The sequence below is a fragment of the Chionomys nivalis genome, chromosome 11 (genome assembly GCF_950005125.1).
Source record: "Chionomys nivalis chromosome 11, mChiNiv1.1, whole genome shotgun sequence".
In the NCBI taxonomy this organism is placed as follows: Eukaryota; Metazoa; Chordata; class Mammalia; order Rodentia; family Cricetidae; genus Chionomys; species Chionomys nivalis.
In genome coordinates, this window is record NC_080096.1 from 51583037 (window position 1) to 51606623 (window position 23587).

General features: G+C 43.1%; 1 protein-coding gene across 2 annotated transcripts in view; it reads right to left on the reverse strand.

Annotated features, from left to right (window-relative positions):
* The window catches only part of Tek (TEK receptor tyrosine kinase), a 103836-nt gene that overhangs the window by 9620 nt on the left and 70629 nt on the right, over window positions 1-23587 (reverse strand). The window contains exons 9-18 of one of the 2 annotated variants that reach the window (XM_057784399.1): window positions 23257-23401; window positions 22780-22941; window positions 20625-20759; window positions 15787-16074; window positions 12220-12519; window positions 10185-10336; window positions 8657-8867; window positions 6785-6895; window positions 4274-4464; window positions 3651-3764 (exon numbers count right to left, since the gene is read on the reverse strand). In XM_057784399.1, the coding sequence (XP_057640382.1) occupies window positions 3651-3764; window positions 4274-4464; window positions 6785-6895; window positions 8657-8867; window positions 10185-10336; window positions 12220-12519; window positions 15787-16074; window positions 20625-20759; window positions 22780-22941; window positions 23257-23401 (1809 nt within the window). Of the gene's footprint in view, window positions 1-3650; window positions 3765-4273; window positions 4465-6784; window positions 6896-8656; window positions 8868-10181; window positions 10337-12219; window positions 12520-15786; window positions 16075-20624; window positions 20760-22779; window positions 22942-23256; window positions 23402-23587 lie in introns of both variants that reach the window. The other variant, XM_057784398.1, reaches the window with a different exon arrangement.

Here is a 23587-nt window from a genome sequence, read left to right on the forward strand (position 1 = left end):
CTCTAATTATTATAAATGATCTCATAATGAATCAGCAAGGTGATGGCTGTTGTCTGTTAATGATAGGGCAACATAGAATTGCTTAGTGCAGTTCATAGTACTGCTTTCAACAGTATAATTGCTATGAGAGCTGAGAAAAAAAATAATAGACCCAGAAAGATAAACACCTGGATCCTAGCTTTCAATTTTTAGATTTGTGTGTTTAATCTGGAGTGTCTGTGCAGGACAGGAGACTAAAACCGGCACATGGAAGTGGGGACAGGAAAGGACCTTCAAATAGGGAGGAGGGAGTAGAACCCATGTGATTATGGCAGTAGAAGGAAGGAAAAATAGAGAGTGTAAGATGTAAGCAAGGATGGGGGTGGAGGGGATGGGATCAGGCTAACCAAAATAAAAATAGTTATGGCAACACACTGTATTGTAAGCTAATTAAAAGTGTAATTCAAAAGGACTTTGAACAGAGCCACCTGCATGGGTAGACAATGCTCTTCCCCAGAGGACTTGGGTTATTAAATGAGAATCTTAGTACCAAGCGTGGGATGCCTTCTTATGAGTTATTGGTCAGTGAGGTCCCGGACACTCCTAAAACAACATTGGCTATTGCCATTGTTCCTAGTTGTTCCCACATAACTAAACTAAAAGACCTTATTGCTGAAGATGCAGCACACTGGCTGTAGGACTTAGAGAAACCTAGAACCGAGTAGATAACTTCCCTAGTTTTCATAGTGCTGAAAGGGAATACAAAGGCTGATAGGAGAGAAAAGGCATCAGGGGACATACCCAGGTGTAGAACCTGCATTGTTATAACCCTGACCTTTCAATAAGATTCACTAATCAGTGCCATAATAACAGGACCGTGGGGTGACTTTCTAACTGGATTTGAGTCTTAGGACAAAGGAGGGAACTAATATCCGATACTGTAGACGTAGCTGATGTCTGGAAGGTAGGACTCAGAATCTATTTCTGAAAGTTTTGCTGATGATTGTAAGGTTTAAAACACTGATTTCGAAATTGGACCCGAGAAAGCAGCCATTCTGCCATGGGGTGGCATCTTGCCACCCAGTATCTGATTTTTTCCTTTCCAACCCTCCTTCCCTGCCACCATCTTGCCTTCTGTTCCCAGTCTGTGTTGCTGCTAAATACTTTACCCTGCCTCTGAGAGACTGAATTTAGTCCTGACTGCTCTGCCCCAGCCGCATCCATTCCTACTGAGTCCTGAGAGAAACCTCTGCCTTTATGAGATGTTAAGCCAAGAAGTACCTTCACTGAGGATCTGAGAAAGGTATCCAAATGGCATTTCAGGCCATGAAACTAAACGTCACCCAACACATACCCTCTCAAGCCCTCAGCTGGGACTACAAACCACCAAATGCCAGAGTGAGGCGAGGAGGGGGATTCTGCAGATTAGGGCGAAGAGCTGGGGAGCTGGCCTATGTGGGCAAGTGACAGCTCCCCCTTCCTTAAGGAGAACACTGCACCGAATGGGCAATATCTGCCGGGACCAGGAAAGAAGGTCTCGTCCAGAAGCCTATTCTCAGGGAGCCACCTGCATCTCCTGAGGATGCTGATGCAAGATGTCCCCATGTGGGGACACATAGGGCTCCGCTTTCCATGCTCCTCAAAATCAGGAGTGGAGGATTAGAAATAATGACAACATCTAAGACGTAGGAATAAATAGCAAAGGGGTCATTTATAAGAAAATGTATCAGTGATATGTCAAAGTGACTACTTAAGGACCCTTTTTAGAAAGGATTCAGGATTTTCTGCTCTGTCAGTAACTGAAACAAGTGTTTTGCAAGGGAAGGGAATCATGTTTAGGATGATGCAGAGTTCTGAGCCTTGTTAAGAGGCCAGAGGCACAGACTCAAAGACCTTCTCATGACCAGTTGGGGATGTCCCAGGAAACCTGAGTCCTAGAGATGGTCATCAGAGCCGGGAGAGGCAGAGCCAAGCCACTGGAGACGACCGCCAGAATGGTGGCCACGGCAGGGCTTGCCCCTGCACTATCCACCCATGTTCTGCCCACCTAGGGAATGTGTCATCAGTGTGATGGGTGTTTAGGGACATGGCATTCAGGGCTTTTTTATTCCCTAGTGGGCAACGAAGATTGATCAATCTGATTTCTCTCTGCTTCAAATACTACATGTTCCATTCTGCTCGGATCTTGTATTCAAATGTAAAATCTTGTTTGGCAGAGCGAATATCACAAGGAAAGAGTGCTTTAATTAATTAGCTTTGATTTGGGCTGTCCGGATATTTCTTTTAGTGAGAGGACAATCATAGGCAGGCCTTCATAAGTTACAACTTCTCTAGAGGGCCTTCTTGTGACAGCATACTTCTCTTATGGGTTCCTAAGGTTTTTGTTTCCCTGCCGTGTTAGCTGTTCAGGCTTGGGGACTGGCATCTCATCAGGTCTAGACTGGATACAGAAAGAACACCCTGACCACTAGGCTTGAACATTCTGTTGCGTGGCTACACATGATGAAGCCTCTTTGAGAAAAGAAGCCATGATAGAGGAATGGGCATGAAAGATGGGGTAAAGGCTTCTTCAGTCACCTGCTTCCCAAGTACCCTGGAGATATACGAGTAGCCTTTGAGACACGTGACATGGCCAGTGATCAATAAATTATCGTGATAGATGAGAGATTTTTTAAAAACCGAAAGGTAGATATCAAGCACTGTAGTAGGAAATCTCTAGACTCCTTGTAACTCCAGTGAGTAATGAACACTCATCCATGGCTTGCAACAAACTGCCAGATAAAAGCAAGCCAATGGCAGGGCTTTACCCAGGCCACACAGCTTAGCATAAAGTGAATACAGCTGTTAGTCCCCAGCTCAGCCGTGTCCTCAGTGCCGGGTCACCCAGAGCCGCTCTGAGATGACCACAAGGCTCAACCAAAGAAACAAAGGCTTAGCCGGGCGGTGGTGGCGCACGCCTTTAATCCCAGCACGCGGGAGGCAGAGGCAGGCGGATCTCTGTGAGTTCAAGACCAGCCTGGTCTACAAGAGCTAGTTCCAGGACAGGCTCCAAAACCACAGAGAAACCCTGTCTCGAAAAACCAAAAAAAAAAAAAAAAAAAGAAAGAAAAAAGAAAAAAGAAAAAAGAAACAAAGGCTTACATATTTCCTGACAGCGTATTTACTAAGTGTATTTATTACCTTCATTTCCAAAAGTCATGCTACCTTAGAGAAGGGCAATTTTCTGCCCTGTCCAGTAAAAATGACAAGAAACAAAGTCCTCGGTACCTGACTCTCTCTCTTGGGATGCTCACCCTGCCCTCTAGGGTGTTTCTTTCACTTGTACACATTAAATATGTATCCTTCCCCCCCCCCCCCCCCCCGTCTTCCAGTTCCTTCCTCCAACCCCTTCAACCTAACACGCAGGGCCCCACCCATCTCTTTAATTTAATGAGTTGTCCTTGAGTTACCTTCTGGGTTCACTTTAAGATTATTTTATCATCGAGACCAAGAACCTCGGAAGGGGGCTAATTGTGTATGTCCTCAGTGACAACGGGGTCATGTCAAGAACCCAAATGTGAAAGAATGCTGACGGGGCCACACAATACCCATGGGGACACTGCCAGATGCATCAGACACCACAGCAATGACATTCAAGAGGGACTCGGAGGTCCTCTGTGTTCAGAACTCACCATTGTCTTCTTCACATAGACCTCTTGACCTCGTGACAATCCAAAATCTGCTATCTTGGCTATGTAGTTCTCACCAACTAAAATGTTTCTGGCAGCCAGGTCCCTGTGGATAAACTAAAATTTCAAAAGATCATGTATCTTCAGGATGATGCTTGGTGTACTCTTCATTTTGTTAGGAGAATGTTCTGGGTCAAGGACTTAGAGAAATGCACAAGAAACGATAGCATGAAAAGGCCTTTAAAAGGTCTTCAGAATCCAAGTCCCTTGAAGTATCCAGGTCCCTCCACAACTCCCAAACAGCGGATTCTGCCGAGATGGGAGCAAGTACAGGGCTTTGCACAGCAATTGGAGCCTCTGCGGTTGGGCAGTATTTAGAGGCAAACCTCAGTATGATAAGGTCAGGGCACCTCACTAAACACAAGGTTTTAAAGCCCTTAGGGAAATATGCTGTCAGTATTGGGAATTGAATTCTTTCTATGCATGTGGAAAGTATCAGTTTCCTAACTCAGAGAGACTGAGAAGGAACCAGAGAAGAAAGGTAATGGAAACCCATCTAGACACATGGGAGCCCTCCAGAGAGAACTCCACAGAAAGGTGTCCAAAGCAAGGTTCTTAGGACAAACCTGTTTTTGGCTCAAGTAGTCCATCCCTCGGGCCACATCGGCAGCAAAATGTAGAAGCTGCTGGGAGGACAGTGTGGAAGCCGTGCTGTTGGCGATGGCAAAGGCGGGGTCTGTCTCTAGCACCCGGCTCTTCCGCAGGAAGTCCAGGAGGTTGCCGTGCGGGGCGTACTCAATAGCTAGGTACAAGTAGCCTGAAGGCAAGGGTTGAGAAACAGTCATCTCACACTGACTGAGCAGCCATGCAATCGTCAAGATGTGGTACGGTATTGGGGACTGGCTAGCAAACTCCATTCTGATCGAGAGAGACATACCTAGCAATGATGTTAAGGGACGGGAGGGGGATGGGAGAGACTGCCCCACAGCTGTCTCGAGGACCAGCCCTCCACTCAGTCTTTTTCCCCCCACTCCTCTGTTGCTACAAATGTGAACTCACGTGCTGTTCCTGAAATGCTTCCACCAACTCCTTAACACTGGGGCAGGGAACCTAAGGCATTCTCCTCCCCAGGGTACATTCGTCAGAGTGCCATTAACTTCATCCAATATTCATCAAGAAGCTAACATCGGCCAGGAACATCATTCTGGTCTGTATCTCCAGCAACAGTGGACCAATGGCTAAATGCCCAGAGAGGACAGAGCCACAGCACATCACTGTCTCCTCTGCCTTCTCTTCCCATGAAAACTGCACTAAGTGACTAAGTGCTCCTTAGGCAACTGCCTGGTCTTTAAATTATATTTTGGGATCTAGTCTTTTAGTTATATTTTGCTTACATACATCACAAAGCTTGAATTTAGGAGAATAAAGCAAAACAACAGAGTTCCTAGAGAAAGCTTGTCTCGTTGTTTTTCCTAATCTTTTCCTTGTTGCTAAAAACCAGTAAAAACGAAGTGATTTTCTTGCTTTGAAGGATATTTCTGTACACGTGCACATGTGTGTCACACACTAGAGCCCAAGCCATCATTGTAAAACATCAAGTGGATTTGAACTTAAAGATATTTTTAAGAAATTGAAATTCTTCCCACCCTTCCCGCCAGAAAGTGAAAGACAGAAAGGTATTCCCACGTGAACCCCATTATACCACAAAGAAAGGAAAATCATAAGTGTGCTTTCTTTACTTTCTCAAGATACAAGCAATCATGTGATAATGTGATAAGAACAGTTTTTTAAGACACATTTCAGTTACTGTCTGATTTTTATTTTAATCTTATGCTTATGTGTGCCTGATTGGGAGCATGTATGTACACCACACTGGAGTAGGTAACCATGGAGACCAGCAGAGGGCATCAGAATCCCTCTGGAACTGGAGCTACAAGGGGTTCTAAGAGCTACCACGTGGGTGTGGGAAACAAATAACAAACCCAAGCCTTCTGCAAGAGCAGCAAGTGCTCTTAATCATTGAGCCATTTCTCCAGCCCTGGACTTTTTTTTTTTTTTTAATGTACTGCTGTCCCACACCAACTATTGTTTCCAGGAAATAACTCAAAAACAAATGTCACTACTTCATTATTTAATCTAACAGACGTGATCTGGCTTTGAGAATTACACCCTTATTGGATCATAGGATGATATATTGCTTAAAACACCCATATTTTTAGCTTGAGAAATCTAGGAAATAGAAGTCATCTCTTTTGTACTGTGGATGTTTTTGCCGAGAAAGTCAGCAAAAGTTTGTCAGGTTTATAAATAAGTACAGCATGGAGCTTTTCTATTTTGTAGGAGCAAACTTTTCCATGAGGAATTTTGTTGAGACGCAGACTGGGAACCACAAACCCATGAAGCATGGCGGGAGAGGCAAACTCATAAAGGACTTTTTGCTGTGACCCCCTTCGCAGCTGATTACATACGTTACAGCAGCAAACGATGAAATCATCCTAACTCCTAGGTTTGAAACTATGGGAACATCGAGCAGTTGTAAGGCTACAACATAACCGAAATAAAAACACTTCGGCTAAAGCCCAAACTGTCACATATGAACTTGATATCATATTTAACCTAAGCATTATGGGAACTTCACATCACCGTGTATCACTGATATCGGTGCCTTCAAAATTCAGAACACTAATTCCTTGGAAGAGTTAGCCTAGGCTACAGTGTGAGTGAGTTCCATGTCAACCTGGGCTATGGTGAGACCTAACTCAAAATAAATAAATAAATAAATAAATAAAATAAAAATTTCAATTCACAGGAACCAATGCACTCCGCTGTTTCTAATCCTAAAGGAAGACTTCCTGCACTTGTCTAGTAATAATTTCGATTTTTAAATACTCCCTTGGTTAGTAAGGATGAGGGTGAGAAGAAACCATGGGATGTCTTGTCTATTCATAGCTAAGCCACCTCAGCTACCTAATGATTTAGCCTCAGCAGCACCCCCTAACCATGGGACTAGATAGATATTCAGCTTGAAACTGTAGCTTTAAAATAAGCAACGTTCTCAAGATTATTATCTTTCCTCCTTTTGTTACGGAATGTTCCTATCTTATCTTTTCAAATCTGCCAGGGTGGGAGCATCTTACCTCGGTGTTCGCACGCTCCCAAGAGATTGATGATGTTTGGATGGTGTCCGAGTTTACAGAGAACCTCCAGTTCTCCCGCGAAGTCCCTGTGATCATCTTTGGAGGCATATTCTGGAAAGGAAGACAAGGGTTGTAATGTCGCTACATGGCACCTTTCCAAAGTGAACTGTCTTGTCTAAAGCAGAGTTTTCCAGACTCACTACGGATGACTGGACCGGTACGAGTTACTGGGAGCTATTTTGAGTATGGGAGGATGTTCAGTGGCATCCCTCGCCTTCACTTGCTAGATACCAGCAATCCAATGGAAGATGTATCCACAAACTAACCCATGCCCCGGAGAGACACTACCGCTCTCATGGGGACTTATTCTAAGATTGCTGGAGTCAGGAAATTGAGCTGCAGCTTTTCTACTCTTCCTGTCCTGTCTCTTCCATAACACTTTGTGAGAAGAACTATCAGGTTTGGACCGGAGGAAAGACTGTTGGTTGATACTCGAGCTGACTGGTCAGTGGTTTTTGAACAGGAGCATGATCAGGGGAGGGGTGCTGGTGGATGTGTGTAGACCAGAACAGGCTTAGAGAGTGTGCCAACTCGTCAGGTGGGTCAGAAGCATCTGTAATAAGGATGGACCTGACATCCCAGGCCCACTGCCCTGCTCCTATCACAGGACCCTCACAGTGTAGCTTTGGTCCCGAGAGCCAATGCCTCTTAAAAATCAGCATATTGTCAGTGGCTGATCTAGAATGTATTACTCCACCCGTGAAAATTGTCTGCGGTGGCACACAGTTAAGCTGCTTTACTTTTTCACAGTACATGAAATAAGAAAAAAAAAAAAAAACAGGCTCAGGAAGGATCCTAATAAAAGCTGATTTCCTAAGTCTGTATTCCAAGTCCCCTCCCTCCTTACTGTTTTCTGTGTTCCCTAAACGTTCTGTGATAAAAGCAGAACAGAAAAAAGATTTATGACTATTAAGTGTTTGTGTGTGTTTATTTTAAAAGTACCACTGCTCATGCTTATACATTAGAGCTAGGAGAACTGCCCTGAATTTTAGGTTAGTTACAGAGCAAGTTCCAGGTCAGTCTGGGATACACAGTGAGACCCAATCTCAGAGAGAGAGAGAGACAGAGACAGACAGACAGACAGACACACACACACACACACACAGAGACAGAGACAGACACACACACACACACAGAGAGAGAGAGAGAGAGAGAGAGAGAGAGAGAGAGAGAGAGAGAGAGAGAGAGAGAGAGACCCATGGACAGAGAGAAACAATCTCTAAGTTTAGATAATACTTTGATTTAGTTCCTGGCGCCTTAGTCCTACCATGGCACATAGCAGATTTAAAGTGACTCCTCACTGTTCTGTAGTATGGTTAAAAAACATGAAAACCCACAGAATCAGCCTCACACGGAAACATAGATGCAAATTCTCTAACCTTGTCCAGACTTACAAATCAAAAACTGAGAGTACACACGGGAGATGGGGTGGGGGCAGGCCATGAGTCTGTCTTTGAGCAAGTCATCTGGGTAATTCTGATGCACACTCAATTTCAAGAATGAGCCTTATGAGAAACAACGACACTTCCCCCAAAGGAGCAGTGAGTGGCAGAACACCCGCATTCCCAAATCCCCAGGAACCAATCTATTGGTATTTAAGTGGCTCCTACCTCTGTCCTTCACATCCATGTCTGATGCTATCTACCACAGGCGTCACCATAAAGGAAACACCACCTTCATCTGCACACACAACAGCCACATCTGCTACCAGGGCAACCTCTGGGCTGAATAATATATGGCCACAAAGGGAAGATCTCAACAGGAAATGGCTGTCTCCCACCCCAGGGAAAGGTTGTCTTCCAACCCACCCACCTTTCATCCTCTTGATGGCAGCGTCCATCCGTAACCCATCCTTCTTGATGCGTGCCTTCAGAACCTGGCCAAAGTTGCCCTCTCCGATGACATCTTGAAATTTGATGTCATTCCAGTCAAGCACAGGATAAATTGTGGGATCCGGATTGTTTTTGGCCTTCCTGTTTAGGGCCAGAGTTCCTGAGTTGAACTGCACAGCTGGTTCTTCTCTCTGGAAAAAAAATATATATATATATTCTTATCGTTTTTGTGTGAGGCCATTTGTTATCCTAAGGTGCACAAGATCGTCTGGTTTGTATCTACACAGGTGGAAAATAAATCGCATGTCTAATTCTACAACGGGAATGCAGATAGTTTTCACCTTGCAAGCCCATGCCAACGGAAATGTGGCCTATAGTGCTGCATGTGCACTGGCTTGCCCATTAGTAGCGTCGTAAGGCTGAAGAAGGAGAGAGGACAGCCTGAATGACATGTTTGCACCCCACCCTGCTGTGCAGAGATCAGTTTGTAGTTCTAGTGGAAAAGTAACTCATGGCAGTCCCAGGGAACGCCTCACTGAGGCCCTTCCTAACACCCCTTGCAGCTGGTCTCTCCTTGCTACTATCCCATGCTCTTTCATCCTAAAGTCTGAATTCTAGAACCTACCGTAGCCCAGAATGACTGGTGCTTATGGCAAAATCCAGCACACCTCTTGTTCTCCTGAATTCAAGTAGCAACTAGCAGTCTCTTGACCAATCACTGACACCATGACAATCTTCAGAGTATTTCCTCCTAACCCCACCCCCATCCTTTCTCTCCAGTAATAGCCAGAGTTGAACCAGCTCTAGCATGGAATCAGACACTGAAGTCCCTCTGTCCTCCATGGAAGAGAATCTTGAGGACTCAGACACATGAGTTAGGTTTCAGCAGAAGCACAGCACTGTGCTCGTTGTTTCATATACAAAGTTGGTAACATTGGGCACAAATGTATTCTCCAGACCTTGAAGCTCTAAGCTTTAGAAATGCCCAGGCTTTGGTATTCCAAAATCACTGCTGGTCAAGTGCAATGTCATGTGCCACGAATTCCAACCACAGATTGTTCATAGGAAAAGAAGAATATTCACACACAACTCTTACACATAGGAGGGGATAATGGCATCGAGGGAGATCGGATAAATAGGAAATAGGAACTAAGAATGGGAAAATGTGTGGAAAATCATTTAATGCCACACATAATTAGAAAATGAACTATTATGTTGTGGTCTGGTTATCCTCATGTCCTTTATTTTAAAAAAAAAAAAAAGAACAACAGCCATTCTACTGAAGTGTTCTCTCAGGCAATTGACATCACATTTTGAGGAGGAATACTGTTTTAGTTTTAGTCCTCTGTGAAATTATCAAGTTTATCTTTTTCAAAGTTCATCTGGTATGAATGAGAAATTCCAGTTGTTTGCCTCCCATTGTAGATGGAAGAGAAACTTGTAAAGCAAAGGTCTCCCTCTGGGTAAGCCCGTGTTTATTAGCTAGGAAGAGGATGAGATACTACCACGTTCTGGAAGGCCTGAGCCATTCTCCTTTGGACATTTGCTCTCTTCAGCTGCAGCATGATCAGAAAGGCCAAGAGCACGGTGAGGCAGGTCATTCCAGCCGACCCAAGGATGGCTATGAGCAGCATCTTCCCCCCTCCAAAGTCTGTGGATGCTGTGGAGAAGAGCAGAGGGGAAGCAGCTGAGTTAGCTTAGGTGATGGATGGGCCAAGACCATCTGCTGGGAAAGACAGTGTAACGGGAACATAACCACCCAGCCTGCCTGCTTCCTATGGTACACTCAGTTATTGCTAAACTCAGTAGAAATGGGTCTAACCCACAGGGTTGTGACGAGATCCCTAGGATTGACAAATATGCTTTCAAAATAGCTACCAGTTGATGTCATTTGTTAAATTTTGTTTCTAAGTAGGGAGGGACCCACATAGATGAACATTATTTAGTTGTTTAACTAGTTGTTTAATTTTTAGTGATTTGTAGCTCAGTATCTCTAGAAACTCTTTAATGTCCTGATGCCAACAGCATAGAGCCCCAAGATATGAGCTCTTTTTTTATGTATTTTCCCCTTGTTTTAAAGAGTGGGTGGAGAGAATCTGGTGATTATTGGAGGCAGGAGTTAGGAAAGAACAAGAAGGGAAAAAAATAAAGCTTTACATTTAGGGTTTATGTCCAAATAATCCATTTAACACTGCTTTAAAACCTTCTACATCTTTCCTTTATATCCCAATGAGATTATTAAACTCAGTATGTTCTAACTAATCAATACACAGATCATGATATCATTTTTTTTTTGAGACAGGGTTTTTCTGTGTAGCCCTGGCTGTTTTGGAACTTGCTTTGTAGACCAGGCTGGCCTTGAACTCATGAACACATGTCTGCCTCTGCCTCCCAAGTGCTGGGATTAAAGGCGTGCACTACCACCATCCATGATCCCACTTCTTAAAAAGTGTTCTATATGTATCCATCTTTCCTTCTATGTATTATTGATCATAGAAGCATCAAGAGTGGTAAGGGGGGTTGTTTTGATGTGTCTTGGTTTAAAATTTTCACATTTTTTATACATAGAATCTATGTGTGTTTTTATCAAACTACAGTACTTATAAGAATGAAGAACTGATAAAGAATGCAATTCAAGAACTACAATTTTCATGTATAATTTGGCAGATACATCATTCCTTGGATTTTTCAAAAATATTCCAGAATCATCAATGAATATCGTAGCTTCTTTTATTACACTTTAAAACCACATATGACCCTGATCACAGAACCAAGAACTATCATATCTTCTGTAAAAGTAAAGTGTGGTCCAAATTATACATGTGCACCACTGCCTTTTCCTCTGATATCTCTGACTACATCCTTTGCATGTATATGTCCCTGAAGAGTGCCACGTGGCACCATTGACACAGATGAGAAATCTGTCTTCATGCTGTGGCTACATCGACGTTGGGCCCTGGTACATACAATTATATTCAACATGTTTTACCAATGGCAAGCAATGGGCACAGTGCACCTGGCATTATGGAAGGATCTCAAGCCCTCTCAGAGAGCTACAGTCCAAATAGTGAAGCTTAGTTAGCATGCATTTAGTACCTACAACCATTTAGATTTAGATTACACAAGAAAGGGAGAAAAAAAATCAGAATAGCATATTGTCATTAGAAAAGAAGAATTCATCTCAAGAAAAAAAATGAAAAGCAGGGGAGCCCCCCCCACTGAAGTATCTACACAGCTGCTTCCCATAATCAGTTTCTATGTACCTCTCTGTCTGAAAAATTGAAATTTATATTATTCACATTTTTCTTAGACTGTTGAATGGGATGTACTTTGAGGCTAATTAATTCTAAGTTTAATAGTAGAAAATGGATCAGTAAAGAGCCTTCTCAAGAAATTTTGATTTTCAGGATTTATATAGTGATGATAAAGTTTATTAGGACAAATGAATGACAACCCAGGGCACATATATGGAGCAAATATCTCAAGACAGGATTCTCTGATGCTGTCCAAAATGCCCTGCGGGGATATCAGTCTTCTACCAACCTTGGGATTGTGGAAGCGTCATCAGTTCATGAGAAAAGGTTGGGTTGCTTGATCCTATGTTATTCTCAGCAAAAATATCCACCTGGTATGCAGTCTCTGGCTCCAGGCCCTTGAGCTGGTACTGAGTGATGGTGACATTCTTGATCTTCACGTCAATGTGCTGGTCTTCATTTTTGCCCTGAACCTTATAGCGGATGATAACGGAGGAGATAGAATAGCCATCCACTATAGTCCACGAAATCAGAGCTGTGGAGTCAGTGATGTTGGATATCCTGATGTTTTCTGGTTGAGGAGGAAGAACTGGAAATTTAAAAAAGAATTTACTTAAGATCTCCTGCCACATTATAGATTAATGTGCTTTTGAGAGAGCATTACCATACTGTTCACTGCCATTCACTGCCACGAACAGAAGCAGCTCTCCCTAAGTGCTGACTCCAGTCCACTGGCGGGAGCGTGGCTTCTGTAGATGTGAGAGACTGGCCCAGAGACGACGATACAATACATATATCACGTGTTTGTCTCCTTCCAGGAAATGAAGGCTTGGGGAATTCTGTTGCTTCCCTTACCCATCTACAATGTTCTTGATTCTGGAGGAAATGAAAAGACTAGGAGGGCTAACATTTATATGGTGTTTAAAATATGCTATATATTCCTCTAATTGGTCCAGGTTTTGACTCATTTTTTTCTTCCTTACTGTAAGGACTGAGACACAGAGATTTGGGACTCAGTCAGGGTCACACCACTGTTAGAGAAAAGATGTGAGATTCATCTCTGGTAGTTTTGCTCCAGATTCCATTGTCTTACCAATAGTGTTGCATGTTTCTCTTTACCCCAAACACAGTCACAGATGGTATGCACACTAGCATATGTGCAAGAACATGTGCTAAGCCCTTATAGACAAGACTCCAGAGATTTGAGGAAAGTGATACCACATTCCATTCAGGGATCCAGGCAGGGTCAGAGGAACATGTTCTGAGGTTCCCAGGGCAGAATCATCCCTGCAGTCTCCCTGAGACACCGTGGGCTTTTAAGATTGGTAAACTAAACCTGGCTGACAACAACTTCAGGTGATGTCAACACAGGGAGCGGACATGGAGGTGGACAGAGGGAGGCAGTGTTTTTATGTGCTCCTGGGCCCAGTGCATGCTCCCTGGGTTCTTTCAGAAGAACTCTACACGTGATATTCACTTCTGGATATGTTCCAGTAGCTGTCAACCCTGTGCACACGGAACATGTATAAGAACAGGCATTACAAGTTTTTTATGGTAGCAAACATACAAATAAATAAAGGATAGCAACATAAATGTTAAAAGAAATTGATAAACGACATGCTAAAGACTCCTGAGTAAAAAGACGGATTGGAAGCTACCCCTGTGTAATAGAGTGGTGAAAGAGTCTGGTAACATTTATCACAGAACTATAGAAAATCCCTACATTTATATAAAAGCACAAAATCCCCAAATAGTCACAGAGCCACAGTCACGCAGTACTGCCACCAAAAATAGACGTGTGGATGAATGAACTAGAACAGAGAACTCACAAATAAAGCCACATACCTACAACTACCTAACTTTTGACAAAGTCATAGAAGATACACTGGAAACAAGACAGCCTCTTCAGCAAATGATGCTACAAAACCTAGATATCCAAATATAGAAATATGAAGCTGAATTCCTATGTCTCACCCTGCTCAAAAAAATCATTTCAAAATGGTTATTAAAGACTGTCTGAGGCCTGAAACTCTCAAACTGCTACAGCAAAACAGGGGGAAACTTCAAGATATAGACACAGGTAAGGGCTTTCTTAAAAGGATCCTAATAGCATAGAAAATTAGCCTAAAAGTTAATTTAAAAAAAAAAAACAACCTTCTGTGGAGCATAGGAAGCAATCTGTGGGACACAGTGACTATTTAAAAACATGTTCAGCATCTTTAGCTATCAGGGAAATGCAGTTTAAACCTGTGTTGGGATTCTACCTTACCCAGTTAGCTGAATGGCTGCCATCAAGAAAATAAATGATAAGTTCTGGTGGGGATGGAGAGAAAGAGCAACTCTTATCTACTGGGGGAACCTATGCAGCTACTGTGAAAATCAGGATGATGGTAGAAAAAGACAAAATCTCCTGAGTAAATTGGGAGCATGGGGACCATAGGGGAGGGTAGAAAGGGAGAGTAGAGGAAGGAAGGGGAGCAGAGAAAAATAATAAATAAATAAATAAATAAGCACATCTGACAAAGTATGATAGTTGTTCATTCTCTATGTCGTATTACATGACATATACTATTCTATAATCTCTAACTTTCACACAATTAAATATATAGAATGTATCTACATCTATAGATATAAATGTGTGTATATATATGTATATATATAATATATAATGTGAATGCTTGTTCTGGTTGTTTGTTTTTTCAACTGACACAAGCTAGATCTATCTGAGAAGAGGAAATGTTTCCCAAAGGTTGGCCTATAATTACTGCTGCTTTGTGAAGGCCCAGCCCATTGTGGGTAGGGCCACACACCTGAGCAGGGGCACCCCTGAGGCCGCAGGTGTCTAAGAAAGAGGCTGAGGAAGCCTGGAAATAAGTACTGTTCCTCCACAGCCTCTGCTTTCGTTCCTGCCTCCAATTCCTACTTTGGATTCCCTTGGTAGACTGCAACATGGGGTGTGTGAGTCAAATAAACCCTTTCCACCAAAGCCGCTTTTGGCTGTGGTGTTTTATCGCTACAGTAGAAACTCTACCTATGGCAATGACAATCCCTAAATACTGGCAAAATCGTGCAGACTTTCATGAGTCGCCGGTATAAGAAGGTATAACTGAGGAAATACGGAGCTGTTTCTCCTACATGTTCCTGAGCAAAGAGAACCAGCTGAAGCAGACAGCCTTGACTTTGGGGTTAGTGAGGATCACGTGGCAGGTGGGATAGCCAAAAAAGGATCTCTTGGCTGTCTTTCCAAGGCTTCAGATTGCAAAGACAGAGTTCTCATTCCATGAATCAAGTTAGACTCACTTTCCAAAGTTAAAGAAGTTTCAATATTACAAAGAACCTTGGGGTTTCAAATAACCAATCTAAATACAGAAAGCTTGGACTATAAAACATTTTTAAAGAAAAGAGATTTTTACTCCTCTCATAAATATTTTTAACTCTGATAACAGTATGTTATAAAAATTTCCAAAGAAAATTATTTTGTTTATAAAATTGGGGAAGACTCATTCATGTGGCTCAGCATTCATGTATATAAAGATTTATAACAATAAATATCCTTAAAAATTATCCTATAGCTGTTAAAGCCCTAGAGAACTTTATTATTGCTACTGATGATATTGTTATTAATCAACAAGTCCATAGCAAGGACAGACAAACTGCAGCATGATCTTGCCCAAATCCCAGTGGACTTTCCAGTATAATAAATACTAAAGGACATTAAGATGATTCCATGAATGCTATTAGCCTTCATCCAGATAATAAATGTCCTTATGACCTCTAGGGACTTGTGCTAGAAGTTAAGTTCCAGTGACAGAGGGCAAACATTGCTGGATGAGCAGGGGCAGCACCCGTTACTTACTGTCGCTGAGGGTCCAGGCAATGAGATCTTCACTCCACTCCCCCTGGGCCTTGGTGTTGACCCTGGCTCGGACAATGTACTGCTCCCTGGGGCTTAGGTTGTTCAGCAGCACCGAGGTCAGGTTCCCCGGCACCTTGATGTTCTGCTGATCACTTATTTTCTGCATGGACCTCCTCTCAACTTCGACATAAATTTCATCTTTTGAGATCGGAAATATTGGTTGCCAGGTCAAATTCAGAGTTGTCTGGCTCTTTGGCAGGAGACTGAGACCTCTTGGAGGAGGGAGTCCTAGAAAGTCACCAGAAGATGGTTATTTTCATTTTGGAGAGAAGTAATGGCAGCTCCAGAGGGCATCTCCAAAGACAATCTTGGCTTCTAGAATTACATAAAATACCCACAAGCTACCAAAAACCACAAGCGAGCAGCCGTGACCCTTCCCCTCCTAACACAACAGCAAATTTTTGTGGTAATTTTTATAAATACTTTGGGTGTTTTAACACAGAACTACAGCCTTCTTGAGAACAACTTGCAGCATGGGTAACTTTTCCAAGAACCTTAAAAAACGTCCATATCCTTTGGCTTTAGCTCCTGACTGTCAGAAACTTATCCTGGGGAAATAAATATTCCAAAGGAAGATGAATGTATCTGTGCATGGAGATGTTCATTACAGTATTACTTAAAATAGTAAATGACTGGGGGGAAGCAAAGCATCAAAATTCTTTAATGAAATTATAGAGCCATCCCAAGGGTTACTAGAAATGAATAAGAACAGGAGCTCACCAAAAAATTTATAGTGTTATGGGTAATGGAAACCCCCTAGAAGTCAAGTCCACAACTAGAAAGGAAAGCAGAGAAACTGATAGAAGCGAACTCAGGGTTTTGATTCGTTACCATTTTGAGAAAGACATTTCCAAGCTATAAATGTCTGGTCACTTCCTCCCAGCAGGGGAATTTCAGGTATCACATCACTATGGTGAGGGGTTGGCCCTAGCCCCATCCTGATCCCATTATGGTACCAACTATAAACACTTCTTGCCTGGCCACACTTACCCAGGAACCTGGGATACCAGAGAAGTTGCCAAAAGAAATAATGTGAGTTTTTAAAAATAGAGAAACAGGAGCATCCCACTTCTATCTTGTAATCTGGGCAAATGCATAACCTAAGTTCACCTGTAAAATGGCACAGCCGGTCTCGTCTTCCAGACATGGGACCATATATGAGACAATGGTTATGTGAGGGTTTGGGAAGTCTTAGGAATTCTGTCAATATGTGCTCCCTCCCTCCTTTCCTTTCCTATCTCACGTCAATGAATAAAGGAATAATATGTCTACTTTTAATTAACAACAGTAATTGATTTATAGGTTCCAAATAAAAAGTCCCTTTAAAGCGTGAAAAGAACCTTCCTTCCTGATTTCAGGTCAGTGGCATCATCACCCCTGGTGTGGGGGGGGGGCTGATTTGCATAGCGTGAGAACATTTTAGATCATGGCAATGCTTTACAAATGGTGGTCACAGCACAAGAATACACAGACAGTGTCCCTGTGGTGTTAAACTCTTACGTGCAATATAGTGTAATAAGACTCAGATTTAAGGAAAAAAGCCCCCAACTCTTTATGGTGTGATTTTAAAAAAGGAATTTGAAAAACACTTCAAATTCTCCTTCAGAAGAAGCAAGAAGAGTCCTGAGAGCCTACCCAGCTGTTTATAGACTAATGAGACTAGAAGTTGGGCCCATATCTCCTTGGCATCTTTCTGAAATGAAGAGAGGTGACGTCTACTCCTTCTGCTAGCCTGAAGTTGAATCCCTACGGAAGCCATCCTCAGTCAGCTTATAAAGACACTACACAGGCGAGTGTCGGAAAACACTTGTAAAATTCCTCCACCTTCGCTTTGGGTAGGGGGAGGACTTTTAAAGGCAGCCATCTCTATGTTAGCTTCCCTTTGGCGACATAGTTACCTTCACCCAGATTTGGCTGTTTTTTTTTTTTTTTTTTCTCAGCAATGAGCTCAGAACACGTTCACTGCCCCCCCTCCAGGCATCCCTTGCCTTCCCCACCTCAGTTAGAACAAACAGTACTGCTGCCAGACAAACTGAAAAGCAAACATCAGCAGAATTCACTTGGTGGGAAAGAGGCACCTTCAAGGGTTCCCTTTCCACTGACCCCATAAGTGCTTTGAAATATTCCAAGAGGCCTCTGAATGCATCCTGGCTGGAACGCATTCTGAGGACGGGAGGGCAGAGCTGCAGGTCTGGGGAGATTTTATTCGTGTTCTGTCCCTTGAATACTTTCCATTTGAGTCAGATTGTGGCCTTCCTCCTTGGATTCAATAAACTAAGGGAGAATTAACTGTCACTTGCCTCTAAGTGCAGTGTAATGACATAGTAGGGATGTGTGTGTGTGTGTGTGTGTGGTATGTGTGTGTGTGTGTGTGTGTGAACCTTTCATATATATAGCAGGGTTTGTATATATAACATATATATGTAGCAGGTTCATATACATATATGTAGTAGGGGTTCAACATAATCAAAAATATAGCACAAACTCTGTAGGGGTGGGTTGCCATTTCTTATTGTTCCCTTAGAAGTGACTAGACAGTTTACAGAGAAATGAATGTCAGAGTCTATAAGAAGGGAGGACAGTGGGAATATCAAGAAGGTGAGAGAGATGGCGGGGACTCTGGGACTACAGAGGACTATGAGACAAGTTTTAAGGAGCTGGGGTGGGAGCTGTGCTTTCAAGGACTACAAGTCCCAGGAGATGACTATTAAGATGAAGGCTCTAGGAACCAAACAGCCAAAGTTCTAGAGCTGTAACTTAGGTGCTAGGTGTTAGTTCATTAAGTTCTGGGCCATAAGCCTTTAAGGGTCTAGAGCAATAAACCTCTGACTTCGAGCTTTGGGCTTCCAGCTAAAAGCTTCTGTGTCTGGAAGCTCTTGTAGTTTGGATGCCAATTGTCCCCTGAAAAGCTCACGTACCAGAGACTTGGCTCTCACAGGCTGGGGCTGCTTTCGGACATTCTAGAATACTGAGACATAAAACATACGCAGATGATTAACTTACTGGATGCGGAGTTGTCTGGTGCCTGGCTCTGTCTTCTACTCTGCTTTTCATGTCTACCATAAAAGGAAGAAGATCCCTTTGCCATGGGCTCCCTCCACCAGTATATTCTGTCTACACAGATAGAATAAGTGACCATGGAGCAAACCCTCTGAAACCACGAGTCAAAACACACCTTTCCTTCCTGTGTCTTGGGAACTTGTTCTGAGTGACAAGGAAGCTAAGGCAGAGCTAAACAACTATGCCCCGCTATAGAACACAGGGTACTGCAAAGAAAACACAGAAGAACGTGCTACTATAAAACGCTCATTGGGAGATAGAGAAAGAATGCTGGAACACTAGGAACGAGTCAAAGGACAGGAAGAGAATATTACACATGTCACTCCAGGGTTTCAGAGGAGCATCAAGTAGCAGGAAACTAGAATGCAGGCTAGCATCAATGAGTATGCATACATCAAGAGCTCCTCCTCCATTCACACAGTGCAAGGCTAGGAGATGATGAAAAACACTAATAAATCAAGAAATGTTCCATAGGTGTGACTCACTGTGACCAGCACTGGAGAGGCTGAGGCGTGAGGATGACCACGGCTAGAGGTCAACATGGGCTAAGTTGTGAATGCCAGGCCTGGACTGTAGAGTGAAGCCCTATCTGGAAACAAAGAAGAAAGAAAAGAGAGGAGAAGAGAGGAGATGACAGAAGAGGAGAGGAAAGCAAGAGAGAGAAAAGAGAGAAAGAAAGAGAAAGAAAAAATGAGTGAGCGAGCAAGCGAGAGAAAGAGACCCCTAACTGTTGAACCATAACCTTGTTTCAAAGCTATTGTATCAAAAATTCAGGGTGGGTGGGAGCTGGGGAGATAGTTCAGGGCTTAAGAGCACTGACTTTTTTCCCAAAGGACCAGGTTTGATCTCCAGAACCCACATGATGGTTCACAACCAGCTATAACTCCAGTCCCGGGGATCCAAGGCCCTCTGGTTTCCACCAGCGCTGCATGAATGTCTTGCAAAGACATGCATTCAGGCAAGACACTCAAACACACAAAACAATAAACAAAAAAATTTAAAGATTCTTGGAGTAGGGTCTGGCATTTTTTTAAAACACACTTAAAAAAGAAGAATTTGGGTGATTCTGATGGATACTAACCTTAGAACGACTGACTTAGCAACATGAAGGCAAACACTGAAAGAAACAGCTTAGCATGGAAACAGGCTGACAGATGGAAAGCAGGGCCGGAGGAGGGGGCGGGTAGAGCCGAGAAGGACTGTTCTCAGACAAAAGCCTTTCCTTCTATTTGATGTTTGAACTATGGGCATGGATTACTTTGAAAATAGAAATTATTTTTTTTTAAATAAATAAACTTGTATTTCTGAAGTGTGTTTGTGGCAGAAGCCTGGTATGATCCCTTGGGATGGAAACAGGAAGCTGGGGGTGATACACAGAAGTCAAGGCTCAACACAGTGGCTGCTAAGTAAATCTCAAGTCCTCAGGGATGGCCTTGCCTTCCTGCAGGCTCATCTGCTTCCTCCTCTGTCCCCGGGATGATCACAGTCCCCCTCCCCAAGGGAGCCTGACCAGCAGTCCAGCCCAAATAAAGGATCTGCTTGGCTTGAAGTTTCGAGCCTTCCTGTCAGTTTCCCACCCATTCCACAGCGAGCTCCTTCCACCTCCGTCCCCACCCACCCACTCAGCCGACACCACCCTTCCTGGTCTTCCTTCCTCTTTCCCCTTCCTACCCGCTCCCACCCAGCTCAGGAATAAATGGCTGTTGGCTTCAACTGACCGACAGACGTTGTTGTGAATCGTCTCACAGGTCCAGGATGCCCTTCTCCGCCCTCTCCAGGACGGGCCAGCTGCACACACAGCTCGTAGTCAGTCTGAGGCTCCAAGTAGTTGAGTGTGACAATCTCGTTCATCACTGGCAGAGAGAAAGCGCAGAAACCTTCAGTTTGGGTCCTGTTATGTTCCTTAAACCCGGAGTGACTGCTCCTGCAAGGGGAACTAAACCAGGTTTTTAAAAAGCAGTGTCTTGATGAAATAAAGAGGTAATTCCATCTTCAAGGATGTACCGTTTCCAATGGAAGGGAATTTAGGCCTTTGAACAGGTATGTCAGGTTTCAGTGTGTACATTAGCATGTATATTTCTAGGCCATGTCTACATTGTTACATTTTCAATTGCAAAATTAAGCCTCACAGATCTGTCACACAGGATGTCAGACTTGGGAGGGTCAATTAACATAATATAAAATAATGTTATTTTCATTCTTTTCAAGGACACACACTGATTGCAATCAAGCTGTCAAGAGAAAAAAAAAAGGCCCAGAAGGTTTTTGTTTAATGTTAGCAGACAATGGATCTCTAATAGCCATATCCTCACAATGAGGGTTCTAGAGCCTCTTAGAAACAGTTTCCACAAACAGCCGGCATGCACTTTGCTCTTAACCATTTGTTTAGTCAATTCATCTCTGTCTTCATATCTGTGAATGTTGCAAAGTTTAACTTCTAGTTTACCTTATGATAAATTGCTTATGGGTAAGAAAAAAGTGAACTATGTTTAACAGTTCTTAGAAGATCATTTTTATTATTAAAACCATAACACACACACACATACACACACACCAGCTACTGATGTTGGAAACAGAAAAGCTACAAAGCAACCTTAGATCCCTGAGATTCCAAGTTTGGGTTGGGTCTACAATGGAGTCCAAGGAGTTAGGTAATAAACAATGCTGTCTGTTTATTTACTATGTCAAGCTCAGCTGCATTATTGAGCCAAACCCCTGTTTTTCTTATATTTTTATATGTTTGTTTATGGGTGTGTGTGTGTGTGTGTGTTGTATGGGTTTGTTGCCTGCATATAGAAGTGTGCCATGTCAGCTCCTGGTGCCCATGGAGGTCTGAAGAATGACTTTAATCCCCTGGGACTGGAGTTATGCACAAATGTGAGCCGCCTTGTGGGTCCTGGAGATTGAGACCAGGTCCTATCTCTGTATCAATAAGACTATTCTTAACCACTGAGCCAGCTATCTGGTCCTCTTTATCTTATTTTTTATAACTTTCTCAAGTGTCTATATAAATAAAACAAAGGAAATTTAAGGGACATGTAGGGCATAACCTGCTGAAATTAGGAGTGGCCGGATCCACATTGCCCACCAGCAGGGCACTGATGATTAGCTGCCTGCAAGATGGCCCAGTTAGGACAGCATGAGAAGCTGGTAATGCTTTGTTTATTTTTTACATACTTTTAAAAAAAATATTGTTTTACATTATTACACAGCAAATATAAAAATTACATGTTTTAAGATACATTTATCTTTTTCATGACATTCATCATCTTTTGTCTCAGTTTGCTGCATTCTTTTTTTCCCCCAGAAACAGGGAGGGGCAGGCAGCTCTCACTGCCACTGCCTCTCTTTTTCCTACCCCAAGTGCGATCAATCCTGTCTGCCACAGACTAAACTTTTCCATGTTCAAATTTTTATAAAACCCTCTGTGTGAGGAGTCTTCAGGATAAAACAGGGTCGGAAATGAGAAGGAAGAAAATCTAGCAGAGCAGAAACAACTGTGCTCAAGATTCGGGCAGAATAAGCACCTCAACTTTTCCAGCATGGCCCTGGACTTTCTTGTTGCCATGGTAGAAACACACACTTTCCACCACGGCCAGGCATGATATAGTTCTTAAACCACAACTGGAGGCTCAGGAGCCTGGAAAGGAGCGCGGATACAGATAGTAACCCACGATATGGCTACGTCTGTGTCCCAAAGTGCTCAGCAGCATTTGGAAAGTCATTTCTGGAACTTTCATGGCCTCTTCATGTACCAAAATAGTCTGAAATGCAGCGTGGGCTAATGAGGGTAGAAGGAGAGTTTGATATGTGGGGGAAATCTTTTTCCTGGCACTACACCTCCTGCTGGTGCCTCTTGTGTCTAGACCTTACCTTGAATATGTCTCCAGGCCTCATACTGATGAACAGGTTTGTAGAGAAGTTTCTTGGATTTGATGGGTCCATCCCCAAAGTAAGGCTCGGAGCTGATGTTGATGATGGCAAAGTTGTGTCCAGTGTCAATCACATTTGGGGCATGCAGGGGCTTTGGAAGAACTGAATAAAAGGTTAGCAGTCAGATTCATCCTTGCGTTTTAGGGGGTTGCTATTGTTGTCAAGTGGAGAAGGAGGATCTGCCCCTTGAAGCTCCCTGCTGGATATAATCTCATAGTTACCCCTCTACGAGCTCTGATTCGGTTCTGTCTCCTTACTGCTATCTACACTAAAAGTAATTCTTTAATATAGCCACTGCCACAACCCTTCAGTGGGTTCTGATTATGGGAAGGCTTAAAATCTAAAATTTACGCCATGACCCGCCAGGCCCTATCACTGCTTCAAGAGCATACCCTTACCATAGCCAGTGAAATGTACCTTTCACGGAAATGTTGAAAGGCTTTTCCACCATTCCAGCCACTGTGTTCACACTGCAGACCCAAACTCCTGAGTCCGGAGGGAAGATTCGGTCGATGGTGAATATGGCCACTGAGAATAGATCTGTATGGTTGAAGTAATTTGGCTAAAAGAGTCGAACACAGAAAAACATATTAACATTTCTTGGGCTACTTAAACACAAAGGTCCATAACACACTCTCCAGTTCATTGTTTAGCAGGAAGTTTTCTAGGAGAGACTGAGGAGCCAGTACAATGCTAATATAATCACTGGCTTATTTCCAAAGTTATTGTAGCAGCCCCAAAAGTTTAT